The sequence below is a fragment of the Crocodylus porosus genome, unplaced genomic scaffold (assembly GCF_001723895.1).
Source record: "Crocodylus porosus isolate Cpor-Errol unplaced genomic scaffold, CroPor_comp1, whole genome shotgun sequence".
NCBI classification, from domain to species: Eukaryota; Metazoa; Chordata; order Crocodylia; family Crocodylidae; genus Crocodylus; species Crocodylus porosus.
In genome coordinates, this window is record NW_017728934.1 from 3,011,738 (window position 1) to 3,032,874 (window position 21,137).

A 21,137-nucleotide genomic window follows, 5' to 3' on the forward strand; every position below is an offset into this window, starting at 1 on the left:
ACCGTTGGTCATGGCAGCCGCTCCGGTGCCCGCGTCCGCCGCCGCCTGTCACCGCGGCCCGCAGCCCCCCCGTATGCGCCCCACAACCTGCCGGCCAACGCGGCCGCCGGAAGCAGGAGGCAGAAGCAGCCGAATGCAGATAACGCCGCCCAGGCGAGGGTAGGAGCGACGCGCATCCATCCAGAACTGCTCAATCGATCGCCGATGCCGCGCTCCGGTGCCGGCGTTTGCTGCGGGCGGCGGGGGAGGCTCCAGGCCCTGTTGCTCCAAGCACCAGCAGGAGTGATCGTGCCGCCAGCAGGGCTTGGAAGGGGGTGGTGGGATGGCAGCACATGGGTCAGCCTTAACCTGGATGATGGCACTGCATCACAAACAACACCGTCTGTGGGGATAGCAAAGCAGAGATGGAAGGGACCTCACCAGGTCTAGTCCAGCCCTGCTCCAGGCAGGGCCGGCCCTGACCATTGCCCCAGCCAGGCGTTTGTCCAGCCTGCTTTTGAACATTTCCGGGGATAGTGGTGTCCCCAGGGAGCCTGCGATGGGTGCCCATCATAGAGGACGGTCTGGTTGTCCGCTGCCCTCTACTGATACGAAACCGGATGCTGACATCCGAACCCCAAGCCTGCACATAGGATACCCAAATCTGCACATGCGGGCTTGGGCCTGCAGGTTGGATGCCCGCCAAAGGATTTGGAAGCCTTGGGACAGACTTGGGGTGGCCATCATAGAGGACAGTCTAGTTTTCTGCTACTCTGTCCTCTGTTGATATGAAACCCGACACCTTTATGTCCTCTGTATTTCTCTTTGAGAGAAATAATAGCAGATATAAAGGCATCCAGTTTCATATCAATAGAAGACAACCGGACTGTCCCCTATGATGGCCACCTTAAGCCTGTCCCAAGGCTTCCAAATCCTTTGGTGAGCATCCTATGTGTAGGCCCAAGCCCAGAGGCTTGGGGTTCGGATGTCCCCAAGTTTTGCCTGCCCTCAGCCATACAGCCGCAGGAGCAAGCTAGGGAAGTCTTCCATTTCCATAAAGCTGAGATCTTCCCCCTGGAAGTGTAAGTGGGAGGCTACCTATGCATCACCTCGGTCAGAGTACTACCCCCTGCCAAGTTCATGGTTTTCCCCAGCCAGTAGGAAAACCACCTTCATGGTCATGGCATTTTCCCTGCCAGGTAAGTGTCTGAAGCCCTAGGTGGGGGTGGAGGATGCTTGCTGGTTGCGGGGCCATGCATTGTTCTTGAATGACTCGCATGGATATGGAATCGATTTGGCTGATTTGACTTCGGGGACAGAAGATTTTCCTTAAAAAAACAAACACAAACCAACCTGTCTCAAGGCTTGATCACCCTCATAATCAGAAAGTTCCAGCCTGAATTTTATCTGCTGCGGCTTGAGTCCATTTTGAGCTCCTTGTCCTTTCACATCTCCATCCACCTTATAAATATCATCCTTCCTCCTCTTTATAAACATCACCCTATTTGAAGATTGTTACTAGAATCACCCCTCGGTCTTGTACCATTGAAAGGATATGAAACTGAAGCAGAGAAAAGAAACACAAGTTACCCAATGACTGATGACAGAGTTGGAATAAAACCACAGGAAAAAGATCATTTAAATAATTTAGTTTTTTATCTGGTCACATCAGGAAAGGAGAATTGTAGCTGCGATCCAGAAAATGTGCAAGAAGCTAGGGGTTTGGGTTTTTTGGTGAGGTCTTTTTATTGGACTTATTGTATGGTTGGGAAGAATGTTGGACAAGCTTTTGAGGACAAAACGCCCTTCTTCAGCTACTCTTAGCCCATTGTATGGCTGATCACAGAACCATAGAAAATTAGGGTTGGGAGGGACCTCAGGAGGTCACATCTAGTCCAACCCCCTTCTCAATGCAGGACCAGCTCCAACTAAATCACCCCAGTCAGGGCTTTGTCAAGCCAGGCCTTAGAAACCTCCAAGGATGGAGAGTCCACAACCTCCCTGGGTAACCTGTTCCAGTGCTTTACTACCCTCCTAGTGAGAACGTTTTTCCTAATATCCACTTGTGGTGCTGTGGTGTGGTGCCAGAGGACTGGAAGAGGGCCAGTGTGGTTCCCATCTTCAAAAAAGGGAGGAAGGAGGACGTGGGAAACTATACGCCAGTTAGTCTTACCTCGATCCTGGGTAAGCTTTTTGAAAGAATTATCCTGGCACATGTCCACGAGGGGCCAATGGGGGAGGTTATGCTTAGGGGCAACCAACACAGGTTCATTAGCGGCAGGTCCTGTCAGACCAACCTGGTGGCCTTCTACGACCAGGTCACCAAATCCTTAGATGCAGGGGTAGCAGCGGACATAGTCTTCCTGGACTTTCGGAACGCCTTCGACACTGTCTCTCACCCTGTTCTCATTAAAAAACTGGGGGACTGTGGCGTCGGCACCTACACAGTCAAATGAGTCACCAACTGGCTGGAGGGCTGCACCCAGAGAGTGGTGGTGGACGGGTCATTTTCGACCTGGAGAGATGTGGGCAGTGGGGTCCCCCAGGGCTCAGTCCTTGAGCCTGCACTGTTCAATGTCTTCATCAGTGACTTGGACGAGGGGGTAAAAAGCACCCTGTTCAAATTTGCTGATGACTCTAAGATGTGGGGGGACGTGGGCATGCTAGAAGGGAGGAATAGGCTGCAATCAGACCTAGACAGGTTACAGGGGTGGACGGATGAGAACAGGATGGGATTCAACACTGACAAGTGCAAGGTGCTGCAATGGGGAGAAAGAACCAACACCATACCTACAAGCTGGGGAACTCCCTTCTCGTCAGTGCAGAGGCAGAAGAGGATCTTGGACCCACTATCGATACCAAAATGAACATGGGCCGGCAGTGTGGGGAGGCAGTTAGGAAGGCCATCCGCACCTTGTCAGGCAGGCACAGATGCATCTCGAGCAAGTCCAAGGAGGTGATCCTCCCCCTCTATGCGGCACTGGTCAGGCCGCAGTTGGAGTACTGTGCCCAGTTCTGGGCGCCACACTTCAGGAGGGATGTGGACAACATGGTGAGGGTCCAGAGGAGGCCACTCGCATGATCAGGGGCAGCAGGGCAGGTCCTACAAGGAGAGGCTACAAGACCTGAACCTGTTCAGCCTCCACAAAAGAAGGCTGCGGGGGATCTAGTGGCCGTTTACAAACTAGTCAGAGGGGACAAGCAGGCATTGGGGGAGTCCCTGTTCCCCCGAGCACTGCCAAGAGTGACAAGAAATACTGGTCACAAGCTGGCAGAGGGTAAATTCAGATTGGATATCAGGAGGTGCTACTTCACGGTCAGGGTGGCTAGGATCTGGAACGAATTTCCAAGAGAAGTGGTGCTGCTTCTTACCCTGGAGGTCTTTAAGACGAGGCTGGATGAACATCTTGCTGGGGTTGTTTGACCCCAGTACTCTTTCCTGCCATGGCAGGGGGTCAGACTTGATGATCTGCTCAGGTCCCTTCCGACCCTAGAAACTATGAAACTTAAACTTCCCTTGCTGTAACTCAAGACAGTTGCTGCTTGTTTTCTCATCTGCCATCACTGAGAACAGTCTCACTCCATCTTCTTTGGAACTGCTCTGCAGGGAGTTAAAGGCTGCCATCAAATCCCCCCTCGGTCTTCTTTTCTGTAGACTAAATAAACCCAGTTCCCTCAATCTTTCCTCAGAAGTCATGTGCTCCAGCCCCCGTACCATTTTTCTTGCCCTCTGTTGGACTCTTCCTAATTTGTCCATATCCTTTCTATAGTTGGGGGGGCAAAACGACACAGTACTCTAGATGTGGCCTCACCAGTGCAAAACATAATCACTTCGCTCGAGCTGCTGGCAACACTTCTATTAATGCAGCCCAGTATGCTGTTAGCTTTCTTGGCAGCAAGGGGACACTATTGACTCATATCCAGTTTATTGTCCACCGTTACGCCCAGGTTCTTTTCTGCAAAGCCGTAGTTTAGCTACTTGGTCCATTTTTTTAATTCTCCTCCTTATAGGTTACATAGGCTGTTTTCAAGAGGTAAAAGGCACACTATTAAAGAAAATGTCCCATTATGTGAAAACTAGACATATTGATCTGTCACTGCATGCCACTGAAAAAGCAAATGTTGACTAGGTATATCACCAACCTGTGAACCTTTTCAAAACAGCAGTTAAGACAGTTAAATGGCATTACCATTATTGCTATTCATATCATTTACAGAATCAACACACTTCAAAAACTGGACTTAAATAGGCAAGGATTGTAATTGGCCAAACTACAATTAAATATATTATCTCTATCAAATTAAATGTAAAGCATATTTATATTTTAAAATAACTGTTCTAACTTTGGCCCAAAATAAATACCATTTTTTCAGAAGCAATCAGAAAATATTAAGTAAAACAGAAAAACCCTAGTGAAAAAAGAATATATAAAAATGATATATGTGCACAGCAACACTGATATAGTATGTTAACAGTCATAAATAGAAATATTACTCTAAAGAAATAGCAGTTCTAAGTACCTTACATAACTGGAAATTTTCAAATGATGAACTGATATTTTTATTTGAACAGTATCCTTTTTAAAATAATTAAAACGATACATAAACAATTCATGAGTCAGAGTTCAAGTTATTGTTTTGTAATCCATATTGATTTCAATACGTTTAGAAAGACCAGTGTATATTTTTATTATATGGACAGCTGGCATAAAATAAGCAGTCATATTAGAGTTGACTAGTCTTATGGTAAGTCAACTCTAATATGACTGTAAATGTCTCATGTAGACATGCCCAAGAAGAATCAAACGGAGAAGCTTGGGAGACTGTTCCAAAGTCACTGTGGTTGCTGAGGGTCCTTTAATATATTTATATCTGTGCATTTAAATTGCCACATACACTTTTTTATTCCCCAACACCAAGTTCTTCATCTTCCTCATCTTTAGCTAAATAAGTGCCACTTTGTGGAATGCTTCTTGGACCTTGGAAGAATCCCTTTTGCCCAGGGACTGTTACTAATTCTACACATACTTTCATGTCTGGATCAATTCTATTCATTTTGGTCAAGATTTCCAGCTCAGTGAACTGGGGTTTCTGGTTTGTCTGTTTGTTTCTTATGGGATTATACTACCCCCACCCCCAAAGTCCAGTTGCTTACCTGTAGTAGAGCTGCCCCAGAATGACGTTTTTAGAGAACAAAGCTCAAGCAAGTACAAAATATGAACCTCAGGGACAGCTCTATTTCCTAACTTGTCTGTAAAGCACTTTACACATAAATAGAATGATGAATGGGAACAAAAGAGTTGTGAAATGGAGGACAGATTCACCACCATGAGTTTAGCTGAGATTTTCTAATATAACACATGGGATTTAAGCACCTAAATCCTCCCCTTGGGATCCTTTATAAATGCTAGTTTTAATGTTAGTCCCAAAGCAGAAATCTATGCTTTCCCTTCACATCAGCACACATCTCCCTAAGGGGCAGTTCAGACCCTTGGGTAAACATTGGGATTATTCATGATGGCTTAAATAGCGCAAGACACTTAAAGCTGGTCACATGACTCCTGCCTGCTCTCCCCTGCAGAATTAGCCTTAGGGGTTTAGCTGATATAATGAAGAGCCCATTGATAGGAATAGGGGCTATCCCAAGTCACTGACACTATCTCCTCTGCAAAGGAAAACAGAGTGCGATTATTCTGGAGATCCCAGTTCCCTTCTTGCTGGTTTTCCCTGGAGCGAGGAAAGTCCCGCAGTCTTTCTGGAGCCCAGCAGCACGTTCCCTTCAAGTCAGCAAGTGGGGCTAATACGATTTTTCAGTACCAAGGCAAAAGCAAGGACAGGAACAAAGGAGTGAGAGAGAGCAGAAAGACAACCTCAAGCATAATTTTCACCCTACCTCGGAGTCATGGGGCTCACCCATACCAAGCAGGTGAGTAGCTCTCCTGTCACTAGGAAACTATTTTTGGACATACGCCTCTGTGCTTTGCACAGAGCTGAACTCATAGATAGAGCTCAATAAAAAAGAATGTATCATCGTATATATGGAGGAAATTCACTCCCTATGCCCCCACCCCCACCCCATTCTTGTCACTTTCTTTCCTTACCCTCTTTATTCCCCTTTCTTCTTTTCTCTCCACCTTCCTCAGCTGGGAGAATTATCGGGAGATGATCATCAGCATTTGCCTAAACAATGTTCTCATCCCATAAAACACTGACTAAAGCGGAGAAAGCCCCAGCTGAAAGTCAAAGGGGGCACTTTGACAGTCTAAGTGGGGAAAGTCAAAGAGTGCAAGGAATGCATGAGAATGCAAGTCAAAGTGCAGAGCTGAAGGAACTGGCTGTTTCAGGTGTTTTCACTTGGGTGGGTGGTGCTGGGTTTGAGATCAAGTGGCTTGGACATCCACTGTATATAATCTCATTGTCCCAAGTTGCAATTTCTTATGCAAAAATGACTGGAAAGATAGAGACCAAGTGCATCTTACCTGAAACTCCCCATCCTGTTCCCAATCTGTAAAATGGGGATAACAGTACTTTCCTACCAGCCCAGGATGTTAGAGGATGAATGTGGTAAAGACCAGGATGCGTTCAGTAAAGAGAAGCAGTCCTCACCCATATGTTGCCCTCACTGCCCGTCCCCCAGAATCTCTCAATTATTCTCAGAGATGCTGCAAACAGACTCTCTTGGTCTTAAGGATCATTTTGAAATGAAGTTTTACAGCTTTTTGATATTTGTGCAGAACTTGATGAGCATGATGGACACAGGTTGATAAAGCTGTAGGCTAGCCCCGTAGAGCAGGTACCAGGAAAACTTTCCCAAGCCCAGCTTTGTCAAGACACCTCAATTCTGACCCATCATTTTCTAACCCCCACACTATCCTAGTCCTTACCCACCCAACTCCCCCCCTGCACTTCAGTGCTGACTTCTGGCATCCCCTCCTATTTCCATCCTGTTCTTACCACACTGAGCTCTGTGTGGGAATTTAATCTGGACCTGAACCCCTTTTGCCAATCCAGTCTGGGGATCCTCCTGAGTCATGATTCTACCAATCACGTCATTTTGTGATAAGCATCAATGTTTGTTAAGGACAATAAGAAGGGGATGCTGGCTGCATTACTATCATGACTATTTAAGTATTCCGGGGGCCAAGATTTACCTGGTGACCACAGTGACCTTTTGCCCACAAGCTTGGCTGAGTCTGGAGCCAAGAAGATCTCCAGGGTGAAATGTGAGTGCCTAGAGTGCCGCACCTGCCCTGCACTGCTTCAGTGAAACAAATCTTTCCCCTCCTCCCCTGCCAAGAAGACTCATGCTGAGATAAACCCATGGATGAGCTTAATCCTATGCCTGGGTATACCAGTTTCACAGTCTGATTGCTCTTAGGGCATTTGTATGCCCCCTCTATGACAATTTAGGCTTTGGAGAAATGTTGATATACCAGCCAGGCTTCTTCACAGATATAACCCAGGTCATCTGATCCATCCAGGCTAGGTCTCTGTGTACAGCTTGATGCCACGGTATTGTGGAAGAAAAGTAGTATTGCTGTGGCTAAGAATTTCTGTTTGCACGGCTTTAAATTTGCTTTCAGTTCTAAGCTAATCAGAGGGTAACCTGACCCTCACATCAGGTGTAGAAAGCAGCTGTAGTGGTTATCATTAGGTCTGGCTACATTTCAGTCTGGGTAAATGACGGTATTCTGCTGTCCTCAACTCGATAGGGCATTTTGTGCCCAAAGCTTGTCTAACATTTTTCCATTTCTTCCAATTGTATAGCTGGTCTGACAAAAATATTAGCAAAGACCTCCTGTTACTGGAGGCTAGAGGATTACTGGAACATATACCTTCTTCTATCGAAGTTATAAAGAGAGCTTAAATATTCATGCCAAGCACAGAAGATCTGTGTTAAAGAGTTATATTTCCACCTTATACTTAAAAGCTGAATATTAATATTTGAAATTGTAAATTGAGATTAAAAAGCCGTGCCCTCAGAGATTGTTAAACATTTGCCAAATTCTGCTTCACAGGTGGCTGCACGTGTTTCCAGTTCGCATGCAGCTTGGGGCCTTTGTGTTCCCCAGGTTTGTTTAATTTAATGGTGCAGGATACTATGTTTGCCATTATCAGGCTATTAGGATTAAAAAGGGAAATCTGCCCACATATGGAGGATGTAACCTTTAAACCCCAGAAGGAAGCAAGGAGATCCAAGTCCTTCTTCCAAACTGAGATTCTTTAAGAAACAGCAAAGCAGATCATGGTCTTGTGAATGGAGAGGAGGACCCTACCCTTTTAGCTTCTCAGCTCAGGGCAAGTCTCAGATGCTTTCCCTGTCATATTGGTATGTAGACCACATACCACAGGCTTGGGGTAAGGGAAAAACTGGACAGGATAAATAGGAAATTCTACTGCTGGAATGCAAAGTCAAGTTGGATAGTATCCTATCCAGTATCAGTCTGATGGGAAGAGCTCAGTTTCCACCTGTTCAAAAATCAAACCATCCCTTGAGGAGGTGAGTTTGTATGATGTGAGTCCCTGTGCTGAAGGCCCTTGCCTTTTGGAAGTCCACTTACTTGGGTCATTACCATCACTCATTGCATATGGCACATAAAGGCCTGTTCTACCCCAGGAAGATACACACACTAATAGGGACATGAGCTGCTACAGATGGTGCTTGCCTCTGTTATGTTTGACTCCTGTCACTGCTACTTTAATTCACAACCAGAATCTGCATTTATGATTCTTTTCTATTCTGAAAGTCAAAGCACCTCTAGACAAGTAGCTATATACATTTGACAGACAGGCAAACCAAGACACAGGAGACGGTGGCAGAGCTGTGAAAAGAACCCTTGACTCCTAATTTGCAACACCCTCTCCTCCAACACTCAGCACCATTAGACCTCTTTCTCTTCCCAGACCTGGGAATAAGATGCCCAGCAACACAGCACAAGCTGTGACTATGAGGAACCATGGTCATCCTGGTGCTTACTGCAGCAATGCCTTTTTATTTCCTGGACTCCTTTGTCCTCTCTCTGAAGCTGAACTTTTCATTTTCCAGGGTGACTGCAAAAGGCAGAGGAGTCGTCAGATTCCAGGTAGGAGCTCCTTGCGCCAAAGAAGAAAGCATCTGTCGTGTGGGAAAACCACATTTTCCAGATAAGAGGAAGCCAAGGGATCTAACTGCCCCTACAGAGGGATGGGGCATTCAGAGGGTTTGGGCTTTTTCCCAAGCAAATTAATTTGTTCATGAGCAATGGCTGAGGCAGTGATGTAACTGTGGGGCGGGGGGTGACTGGGGCAGCAGCCCCAAGTGCTGCTTTGAGGGGCTGAAAAGTAATCACTGCCACAGCTGGTGGCTAGCCATGCCACCGCTACCAACAGCTGCTGCTGCCCCGTGCGCAGCCACAGTCCAGGGCACAAAGCTGCCGTCATGCCTCTGAGCCAAGGGGAGAGGGAGTGAACTGTTTCGTTGGGTTGGGAAGCTATATGATAAGCAGGGACCAGCAGCATCAAAGGTCACATTTTGAAGAGACTTCTTAACTTATTCAAGGAAACAAGCCACTGGAAAAAAGCCCTGAATCTCACTTTTATAAATAAGTAGTGATGTTGGAGGCCCCACTTGAGATGCTGTTAATGGAGTCTGATTTTCAGAAGGTGGGTGCTCATTGACTCCAAGTAGGACCCCCAGGGACTCAAAACCACTAGGCAGTCAGTAAAATGGTCTTGATTTCCATCCTTACTGGTCACATGTGGCAAAATAAAGAGACCAGTTAAGGTCATTTTCCAGTGCACCTCTGTGCACTCAAGTGGTAGATCCTCCTGAGCTAAGTCCCCTGTAGGGCTCTCATGGTGAAGGTATGCCCATTTCAATAACCTATGGTCGGGTTGGGGAGTTGTTGTATACCTGGGAGAAATGTTAGACAAAATTTCACAAAGTGCCATTCAGTGGCCAACAGCACACACAGAGGCAGTGTAGCCACCATCCCATCCAGCTGCTTTTAACCCTCTCCTAAAAGAAAAGAAATTAATTTACAGCAGTGTAAATTGGGGCTGGCCTTTGGAATGTGTTGAAAATGGGTCTCATACTTAACATACCTCTGATGTCCCAGTGAGGCACCTGAACCACAATGCCATCACCACCCACACAGGCCACAGGTATACCCTTAATTATTCTGGGACTAGTAAACACAACACAACCTTAATTAACCAAGCCCCATTGTCTGAACTTTGTAGGAGCCCCTGATACACCAATTATGTGCCAGAATTTAACTTGAGAATTACAGACCAGTTAACTTTTATCTAGGTCTGGGTGCTAGTTAAACGCTAAATTTAAAAGAGGGAGAGGAAAAGCTCAATGGAAATGATACAACTGAGACAAACCGGATCTGCTGCTACAAAGGATCTTCATGCTTCATTAACATATTAACATACCGGTATTATAAGCATGATGACAACATTCAGTGACATCATTTATTTGAACTTTCCCAGTCTTTGATAAGTCACTTAAAAACCAGCCCTGTTAAGGGTATTAAGCTATGGGGCATTCTGCTAACAAGGGAGCATCCAACTGAGAGCTTAAAATCCCAGAGGACAGAGCAGAAAGGAGCAAGCTCTGTGGGAACAGACTGCAAAAAGGAGAAGCACAGCTGCTGCGCTGGGGAAAAGATTGAGCAGAAAGTGACTCTTCTGCTAATGTCTTGAGAGGACAGAGGGCTTTGGATTGTTTCATTTCTGTTGTTAGAAATTAAAGTCTCTTTGGTGAGAATTGATCTGCCTAACAAGTAACAACAGAGCTAACTTGGCCTGCAAAAGTTAGCAAGATAAAGGACCTGCTTCCAACAACCCAGTATGCTATTGACCATTTGCAACATGGACTGCTAGTAGTGATTCCTGGGTCCAAAATAAGTGCAATCTCATCACTTGAAGGAAAAATGTATTGCAAAAATAGAAGGAACCTAGAGGTAGAAAGAAGAACAATCAGCAGCCTGATATGAATCAGCAGCCAGTCATATAAAAAGTAGGAAAACAAGGGGACGTTCTATTAAACTGTCAGGCGGTATCTTTAAAAACTAACATATTTTTTGCCTAATGCATAAGTCTGTAGAACTAATTGCCACAAAGTATCATTGAGGTCAAGAGCTCAATAGGATTAATAAAATGTTTAACATAAATATACATAATGAGCACACCTACAGTTAGATGAGAAAAACCATCACAACTGGTAGTAAGGTTCCATTTCTAAATCATTTGTAAAGGGTTAATACATAGTTAATCGTTGTTCTGACAACTAGTAACCAGTCATCTATTATTGAGTCCATTAGGTAGCCAATAACCATTTAAACCATGGCTAATCTCATTCATCTGGCATTTGCATTTCAGAGGCAGGCAGACAGGGCTTTGAACCTGGCACTTACCTGACAGTCAGTGGCACCAGTGGCCTCATTGAGCCAAAGAAGTTGCCAAACCCAGTCAAAGAGTCCAAGAACCATCAGGACCTCCATCGGGAGCTGTTGTTCAGCCACAGGAGGTATGTGATGAAGCTGTCAGGAGGGCATAGGGCAAAGGATAGGCTTATTCTATCTGATGCAGTGGGTGGCACAAGATCCTTGGCCTCTTCTGCTTTACCTGGAGATCCTTGCTTGCCAGGGACATTGAAACCAGGCATCCCCTGTAGCCTTCTTTATGTGGGCACTTGGAGGCCATCAAGGTTTGAAGAGGTCCCTAGGCCCCATGATCAGTGAGCCAGGAAACAGAGAACAGGAATCCTTAATGATGATGCCTGAGTCTAGAGCAGTATTCTTTACCAGGGTGCTGTGGCACCCTGGGGTACCTTTAGATCCTTTCAAGGATGCTGTGGGCTGTAACACAATGTTAGCACTGCCAGGTGCACAAGCAAGATTCACAAGATAAACCAGGGGGTTTCAAACAGAAATCATAAAGTTAAAAGATTTCTGCCCTGCTGAGCTCTTTTCAACGGAAGTATCATTCCAGTATTTTATGTAGTCAAAAAACAAGTGAAAACTAAGAACTGGCATTTTCCAAGGGGTGCCTTGAGTTTAAAGGTTGAGAATCAATGGTCTAGAGCAGAAGTGGGCAAAATATGGCCCACGGGCTGAATATGGCCTGCGGAGCAATTTTTCCCAGCCCACAGCGGGTCCCTTGGCCCTGCCCTGCCCAGGTGCAGGGGCAGCCTGGGCCACGGCATGTGTGACCAGTTCTGCCATCCCTAGATGTGCAGCAGGACTGAGGCAGCACTGGTTGAACTCCACTTCCCAGCAGCCCCCATTTCCCAGCAGCCCAAGCAGAGGCAGCTCCTTCCAGCTACCTCTACCGGAGCCCTGCTGCCCATGCACCCCAGCCCATCCACCTGCACCCACTGCCGGGGGTGGAACGTGCACGGGCAGGGTGCACAGCCATGCAGCTGGGATGGGGCTGCAGGCTAGCAAAGAGGTACCTAGGAGTGAGATGGGAGGGTGGAGCTGGAGATAGCCAAGAATCTTGCTGTGGTGACAGTGCAGAGCCAGGGCCAGGACCGGGGTACAGCCACGATCCGCTGCCCGCAGTTTCCACAGGTAGGCAGGGCTGGACACAGGCATGAGAGAAGTGGGCGGCATGCCCCATCCCACATAGGGACTTTTGTTGAGTTGCTGGGCAGCGGGAGGGGTACTGATTCAGCCTGTGACACCTCAGCAAAACTCCCTGTGTGGCCCACAGGCCCGCATAATTGCCCACCCCTGGTGTAGAGGCTTTTCTGTAGCACAGCATACTCACTGCAAAGCTGGATACCATCCCAGGGAGTCACTGAGAAAGATGGTGTATCCTAGTACCCAGGCAGCACGGCATGTGCAGTGTTTCCAACAGAGGTACCTGCAAAGGAAGGGAGGCAGGAATCTTGACTTAGAAGACTAGGACTTCCCAGGAACACAATAAAAATTAACACATTATTACTGGGAATATACCCCAGGACCTGAGGCCAGCTGAGGCCACCTTTGCTGACAGGGCTTCCAATACGCTCAGCATGTCCACAGCCAGGGCACCGGGATATTGGGTCAAAAGAAAGAAGGGAGAGAGTAAAGGACCAGAAGGGGGGCAGTAATGGAGAGCTGAATCAGAAGAAACGAGGGAGTCTATTCCACTCCATTAAACCCTTAGTTATTTCCTGTACTCAGAGGGCTGTTGCCAGAACACAAACCTGAGCTCCAGAAGGTTTTGGAAACCAGGAGATTAAAACAACTGAAGGAAGAGTCTCAGAGGCCCCTGACAGATCTGGAGAAAGAGCTGAAGAAACGGCACCAGAAGCTTGAGGAGGTATGTGACCAAATAACTGCAAATAATATTCATGGAAATAACTTTTTTTTCTTGCTTCTCAGTCTGCTGCCCATTAATTTGTGGGTCTTTGCTCAGCTGCTGGTTAGGTAGTGTGGTGTTTCTTGTAATGCAAGTGGGTGCATATGACTTGCTGAAAAGAAGCTAATTCAACATGAAAGCTAAGGCCAGAGTTATCAGTATGACGGTGACTGAGGTCATTCTTACTGTTGTTAGTGATAACTATGGTTCAAGTCCAGACTCAGAAATGCTGCATCTCCCATACTCCTGGGCCTTGCAAGGCTGGTTAAAGTTTCATTTTTCTGGTGAAGCACAGCTGCTGAGATGGTCTTGGGGGCAGAAGCATCTCTCTATGAACCAGGACCGTTGTTAGAGAGGATTTTGAATTTCAAGGCAGGGCCCTTGATGTGCATGACACTGGGCATGTCTACACATGCGCTTTAATCTGCAGTAGCCTATTTTACTGTGTATTAAAGCATCATGTAACAAGCTGTGTAATTATGCTAATACACAGTAAAATGGGCTACTGCACATTAAGTATCACTTAAAAATCATGCACATTCGTTACTGCACATTAAGGTAGCCTGATATGTATTTCTTTAGTACCTCACACTGGAGGTACAAAATGTTAATGTGCATTAGAAAAAGTGCCTTAATGTATGTGTAGATGTGCCTACTGATTCTTAGACAGAGTGGAGGGATGGTAAATAATAAAAAAAAAAGACTTGTGGCTGGATATGACAAGAACAGCTACTCACTGGAGTGGAATAGCATGACTAATAGGCAGCCATCACTAATGCTAGTGGAGGCATGCTGCTGACATCATTCTAACCTTTCTGCACACCTGACAGTGCAGGGATTTGAACTAGCTGATCTCTTGAGATCCCTTCCAGCCCTCCTTGTCTTTGCTTCTATTAGTGGACTCTGTTCACTACAGAAAGGATTTGGACAAATTGGAGAGTCCAATGGAGGGCAACAAAATCGTAAGGGGCTGGGGCACATGACTTCTGAGAAGAGGCTGAAGGAACTGGGCTCATTTAGTCTGGAGAAGAGAAGACCAAGGGGGGATTTAATGGCAGCCTTCAGCTACCTGAAGGGTGGTTACAAAGAGGACGGAGCTGGACAGTTCTCAGTGGTGGCAGGTGACAGAACAAGGAGCAATGGTCTCAAGTTGCAACAAGGGAAGTTTAGGTTAGATATTTAGGAAAAACTTTCTTAGTAGGAGAGTAGTAAAGGACTGGAATAAGCTACCAAGAGAGGTGGTGAACCCTCCATCCTTGGAGGTTTTTAAGACCTGGGTAGACCGAGCCTTGGCTGGGGTGATCTAGTTGGTGATTGTCCTGCTTTGAGCAGGGCTTTGGATGAGAACAGCATTTCTCAACCCATGGGTCTCGACCCAAAAGTGGGTTACAAGAATATTGCAAAGGGTCACAAGCTGCAGCAGGGCAGACGGGTGGCAGGAAGGTGCCTGACCCTTCCAGTGGAGGAAGGGGGTGGCGGGGAGCTGCATGGCTGGGCTGGTGGCACTGGGGCTGATGCCCGTGCTCACAGGGGCAGGGCGGCTGGGAGATGCTGCTCGCAGGGTGGGAGGGGCCGTGATCAGGCTACCTGGTACAGCCCAGGGCAAGGGGACTGCCACAGGCCTCTCCTCCTCCCTCCAGCCTGAGCTGGGGTTGGACTCGCTCCACTGCTGCCCACATGAGCCGGAGCTGCTGCAACCTCTGCGCTCTGACCGAGTAGGACGGGGTGCTTCTGGCAAGGCTGGGGGAGGGCAGGGAGCTGTGAGTCAGGAGTGAGGGAACCAGCATGGCCCGAGGGGGCAGGGGACTGGGGGTCAGGCCATGGATCTCTGCAAACGGGTCCCGGTAGGAAAAAGGTTGAGAACCACTGGACTAGGTGACCTCCTGAAGTCCCTTCCAACCCTAATTTTCTGATTGTATGAAAATGTGGCTTACTGTGATATCTGTGTCCAGCCTCCTTATATATTCCAAGTATTATTTGAGTAAAAGTAGCCAAGTATATAACTTGGCATGGACAGCTCCATGAACTAGGACTTTCTATGTACTGTTAGTGATTCTGGGAAGGAGATACGGTTAAAATGCTTCAGGTGGTGCTACATAATTTGTATCTAGATTTAGAAATGTGGATGGTAACATAAAGGAACACGTTTGGAAAATACCCTGAGGCTTTAGGATTGTTATCAGAGAAAAGAGGGGCTGGAAAGGACCTCCAGAGGTCATTTGGTCCAAGTCTGTGCTCAAAGCAAGATCGTCCCCATTTAAGTCCTAAAGAAGTTCTTGTCTAATTTAACCTGTTCATAAAACTAAAAGAGCAACCTTCATCCACAGCTACCAAGCACAGTGCCCGAAAACACCAAGAACACCCTAACTTGCCACAGGTAAAGCAGGAGGATGAGGCTGCTGTCAGTGTCCTTCCACAGCAAGGACAGAAAGTAGATTATTAAAATACACTTGAGAAATCCAAGGAAAAGGACCATCCATCTCTCCCTCCAGCAGCAGCGTGGCTGTACCTCCATAACCTTCTGGTTTATTTTGTAGAGACAAAATTACACCATCTCCAGATCTGAGGATGCATGCCCACAGCCAGATTTAGGGACAGATTTCATACGATCAAGTCAGATGCATGCATAAAAATGTACATGCTGAAACTTTAGAAAATAGCTGCTTTTTGCTCAACTATCTGGCCTTGAGAGAGCTAGATAGATGGTGGTAGTAAAGGGAGCCAACCTGACAGCTTTTAAGGCAACTGTTAGAGAGAGGTGACTTAAATAGCATCTAAGTGGATTTCCCAATTAGCTGAAGTCATGTAAAATTTAATAGGGTTGAAACCAAGAGGGTTCACTGGAGATTACTTTAAGCTCCTAGAAAATCTAATGGAGTTTCTTCCTTAGACTTTAAAAACAGCTAACACTATTTGATAGCAAATGTTATGCCTGCTATAGTAGGGTTACCATACGTCTGGGTTTACCCAGGCACATCCTCTTTTTGGGATACTCCCATCTCATCCAGGTGGTTTTTTAAAATATCAGCAAATGTCCGGGATTTTGCTGTCTCTTCTTTCCCAGTCCCAGCTACTGCATACAGGTGAGTCTGTGTGTGTTTGTGTGTGCATGTGTGCATCTGCTGGCACTGCAGCAGAGCAGGGAGGTGGGAGAAGGTGGTAGGGAGGTCCTTCGGGGGCAGCAGGGAGTTGCTGGGCTGGGAGAGCAGGGGCTGTGGGTCAGGAGTGAGGGGCGTTGGCAGGGTTGGGGTGGCCAGGGGGATGTGGGTCAAGAGTGAGGGATATCAGCAGGGATGGGGGGGCTGCAGGTTAGGAGTGAGAGGCACCAGCATGGGAGTGAGGGGCAGCAGCAAGGTTGGGGAGGGTTGCAGCTTGGGCATGAGAAGCAGGGGCAGGGCACTGCCTCCCCCCAGTCACAGGCTCCTGTCCCCCCACAGGCATCCTCTTTTTTGACACTAGAAATACGGTAACCCTAAGCTGGAGTGTTGTTGTAGCTGTGATGGTCCAGGAAATGTCATCTCATTCTCCATTCATATCAGTAAGACTCATTTGTAGGACAGGATTTGGGGTCTTCCCCTGATCAGTTGCTGCACTATAATTTAGGACATTTATATGACCATTGATTGAGAGAGTACAATTATTCCTTTCAGAGGTGCTGAGTACATGGGGGGCCCTGAGGGCTCTGGCCCCCGTGGGAAGAGGGCTGTCACCTGAAATGAGTAAAACTTTCCACATGTCCATCATCTTAGGCTTCCCCCCACCCCAGCAAAAATGAAAGTTGGCTCCTATGATTCCTTTGATCTCAAAAATTACACGTAAACAGGGAGCAGGCAGAGGAAACCCACAGCTAATTTTGTTAAAAACATGAAGGATCCAATTATGCCCTTAATTGATGCCACAGGATGAAGTTTGGACTTGTGATCTAATTCAAGGCATGGATGATGGTTTGGGCATGGAGTTCGGGATGGGTTGTAGAGACCATTTGAGGTTTGGCAGAAGGTTTGGGTTTGGGTTGGGGTTTAGCTGGAGGGACGTATCCTCAGACTAGTTCAGTTAGGATATGCATTTTGTCCTCTTTATAGTATGAGCAAGAGCTAGCCCTGAAGCAGGACCAGGAGCACAGACCTGAGTTCATCCTTGTCAAGGAGAGCCTGAAGAAGATCAAGTTGTCTGCAGAAACAGGCGTGAGGCAGACGTAAGGGACAGGCGGTGAAGCCAGCTCCAGGGAGGCTCCCTGGCAGAATCCCAGGCAGAAGCATTCTGTGCAAGGCAAGTGCATTTTCAGTGAGTGCCCTTCACAGGCCCTGTTGGCTTGCACCTGCCCTGGTGGCTAAGGAAGCACTGCTCACGTCAGACAGGACCACAGTAGAAGATCGAGGTGCTCAGCAAGAGCCATCACTTCCTGGAGGCTTCCAGTGAAAGACTCTCCAGCCAGGATTTTAGCCCAGACTCTACGGGATGGGAGATGGCAAATCTGCCCAGGCCGCTGTGGGCTGGATAGACATTTATTATAAACAGTTACTGTGCAAGCAGGTAATTTTAAGAAGCCTTATATTTGGCAAGGGATCCTGATATTTGCTTCTTGCTTCTTCGCCCCAACCCTCTCCCACACACACATGCACATTTACTCTCTGTTATAGGTCTGTGTGTACTTATATTAGCCTTCTCCATTCCTTCTGTTTTGTTAACAGCTACAATGGCTCTCTTCCCTCTAGCCTGGAAAGACAGAAGACCAAGCTTACTGATTACATAGGCTTGTGTCAGCATTGCTGCATGGAGTGGCAGCCTGGAGGGCCTGCCACACAATAGATATGAATGCTTCCTGACTTCTGGGTGTATGCCTGCCATCTGTCTAGAAGACCAGAGAGCTGATGTCCAGCAGGAAGCCAGGATTTCTTATGCAGGGGAGGACTTCAAAGCTACCAAGCCAATGGGAGATCCCTGTTACACAGCACTTTGCATCAGCCAAGCACTTGTGCTCATCTCAAGCTCCTGCAGCTTATGATTCTCCACAGATCGCTTGATGGGATTAGCTCTCACCACTGTTCCCTTCCTGTCTGCTGTCATTAGAGAGCACACACATGCCTATACTTATCTCTCTATAAATAAAACTAAGCCAAACTTTTAGGTCTGCTAAGTACACTGAAAAACTCTCACTTACCTGTGAAGCTCTGGGGGCACTATCTACTCTTTAAAGAACAAAAGGGTAGCCTCTGCTCAACTGGTCCCTGAGTCCCAAACCTTTTTTAAGTGTTCAATGGCACTGGCACAGCCCCACCACCTGCCTCCCTCCAGATTTATCCCCAGGAGACCTGTTCTTCTGGCGTGGTTTAGTACCCGCCAAGGTGTTGGGGCTTAAAGCCCACTTTATGGAAATGGGAGGCTCCTCCCTAGCCGTTCCTGTAGCCATATGGCTGAGGGCAGGCTAAACTCAGGGGGCATCCGAACCCCAAGTCTTCGGGCTTGGGCCTGCACGTAGGATGCCCGCCAAAAGACGCTGGAAACATCTGAAGCCCCTGGCGGGGGTGGAGAGTGTTTGCCAGTGGTAGGGCCACATATGGCTCTGGACTCACCCATGGATTTGGACTTAATTTTTTTAAAATAAATTTTTCGTGTTCCAAGCCAAATCAAGTGTTCGATGAACAGGCTATATAACCTGGCTGTTTGAAAGCTGGGGACAAGTATTCCCCTAAGAAAAACCAGGTTCCACACTTCTGGCTGAACCCTCAGATGGGGAATTTCCTATGGTTGGTCTGTTGCTTGTATTAGATCATTTGATTTCTAATTCCCAGCATATTCTTAATAGAAATGTCCTCACTGACTGGCTATGCTTGATTTTTTGTTGTGTTTTGTTCTCTTCCTGTTGCTTCAGTTCCCTATAGGCATTCAAATGAGGGCCGTCTTTTTAAAAGAGCCTCGCAGCTTCTAGCATACAGAACATTTTTGAGATTTTGTTTTGCAAGCTGTTTTTTTAAAGAGACCAGCTTCAGGAAACAGCAGCATTCATGTGGGTACATTTGAATAATAAAACATCCTCAATGATGTGCAGTAGCAGATAAGGAAGAAATGCGAATGCAGCAGGTATAAAGAAAAGGGAGATGCAATACAGCCATTTCACCCCTCCATCTCTCCCCTCTCCTCCCTCCCTCAGGACTATGTCCCACCTCACTGGGGGTGCAGGCCCTCCTTGTTTTATCTTTTTCTCAACCATGTTTTCTATTTAGAAACATCACTTCTGGGTGGTACAGAAACAGCATTTCAAATTCTGCTCATTCTGCATACAGGTTCAAACGTTTATTACAGTACAGGTGGAGCCATCAAGTCCCCGAGAATAGTAGCTATCAGACTAGTTTAGTAATTATACAGTTTTGAATATCAAGGCTATTAGGATATAAAGAAAGAAGGGGAAATGAAACACATAGAAAATATACAGTAACATTAAGTACAGAGGTGGGTTCCAAGTCAAAGCTACCTCTGACCACGTCAAAGCATTTGGACAGAGGTCTTTATACATTTTTAGGTCAAGAGTATATCTAGCTAATATTCTAACCTAGCCTCAAAAAGCCAGGGCTGTCCAGACTAAATGCTGAAAACTGACTCAGTGCCTCACATCAGCTATCATGACGGATCTCAAACTTGGGCATAATATTAAAGGTTCTCTTAAGGAAGAGAGCAAAGTAGGCAGAGGGTTGGAGTTTGCAAATGTTCACAAAGAAATCTGAAACTGCAAAATAAATCTACTTTCTAGTCTGTTAACTAGACCTGAAGCATATCTCAAAAGCACCCAGGTTCAATTGCAGCCGAACCTAAAGTCTATTTATGTTTTCAAACTGAATGCATGTAAAATTCAGCAGCATCACAGGTAGACGCAGCAGAAGAGTAGCATTGGCTGTTTCAAATTTCACTTTGAGTTTTGGGGCTCAGAGGGAAACTTGGGAGGGAGCATGGCATATACAAATCCACATAGACCAGAACCAAATCAAAACAAGTTGAGTACCCTTTCCTTCTCCCCTCTCCAAAACATCCAGTGTCACAGGTCTTCAAATGCCACCTGATTTTTATGGACTTGTATCAATCCCACAGTTTCATGCAAAAATGTAACCTGTGTTTATTAACAGCTGCAAAAGGGAGATAAAAATAAAAGTTCTTGAAGCATACACGTTTCATTTTAGAAGCTGGTTTTGAGACAACAGTGTCTGGTATATGGGTATCACCATTGTGTTACCATAAGGTTCACGTAGAAGGCAGCACAAATTTGTACCTTGTAGGCTAACTAAATCAGAGATGTATGGCTTGACCTTTCATGAGCCCAGGCTCACTTTATCAGATGCTGTGAAAGGTTTATGAACACTGATCTGTTGTGTGACACTGGGTACATCAATTCTCCTTGCTATACTTTAGCTGTAAAATTAGGATATTTATAGTCAACTACTCCAAGGGCGGTTTTGGGGCTAAACTGATGATACTTGGTAGCGCTCTGAAATTCTGGCACAGAAGGTACTTGGAATATGCTTCAGTACCTTGGTATACAGAGCTGGTGACAGCATTTAAGGTTGTCTGGCCTTTCCCATCACAAGCCTCTAATTTCAGTTGCTTGTACTTTGGACTAACATTTTCTGTCCTCAGGGTTAATTGCTTTTTTTTTTTTTTTTTTTTTACATTTCAGTCAAAATGTCTCAGCCTCTTCATGAAACCAAGGTTAAGAGAAAATACTGCAGGTTGTTATGCCTGAATTAAAAAAAAAAATCTGGAGGCACTGTTTTGAATAGTTGTAGCATCATCATGTAGAATCAGGACACTGAAATATGATTGAGTTTTGAAAG

At 46.4% G+C, this 21,137-nt stretch overlaps 1 protein-coding gene and 1 long non-coding RNA gene across 2 annotated transcripts in view; both read right to left on the minus strand.

Moving 5' to 3' along the window:
• TMEM167B (transmembrane protein 167B) overlaps positions 1 to 107 on the minus strand; it is a 2,504-nt gene extending 2,397 nt beyond the window's left edge. Inside the window, exon 1 of the mRNA XM_019546300.1 lies at positions 3 to 107. Within this exon, the coding sequence (XP_019401845.1) occupies positions 3 to 12 (10 nt within the window). The 5' untranslated portion in view covers positions 13 to 107. The remainder of the gene's footprint in view (positions 1 to 2) is intronic.
• LOC109317560 overlaps positions 1 to 11,370 on the minus strand; it is an 18,925-nt gene extending 7,555 nt beyond the window's left edge. The window contains exons 1-2 of the long non-coding RNA XR_002103068.1: positions 11,359 to 11,370; positions 11,003 to 11,005 (exon numbers count right to left, since the gene is read on the minus strand). This is a non-coding gene — a long non-coding RNA (uncharacterized LOC109317560). The remainder of the gene's footprint in view (positions 1 to 11,002; positions 11,006 to 11,358) is intronic.
• Between the last annotated feature and the right edge of the window lie 9,767 nt (positions 11,371 to 21,137).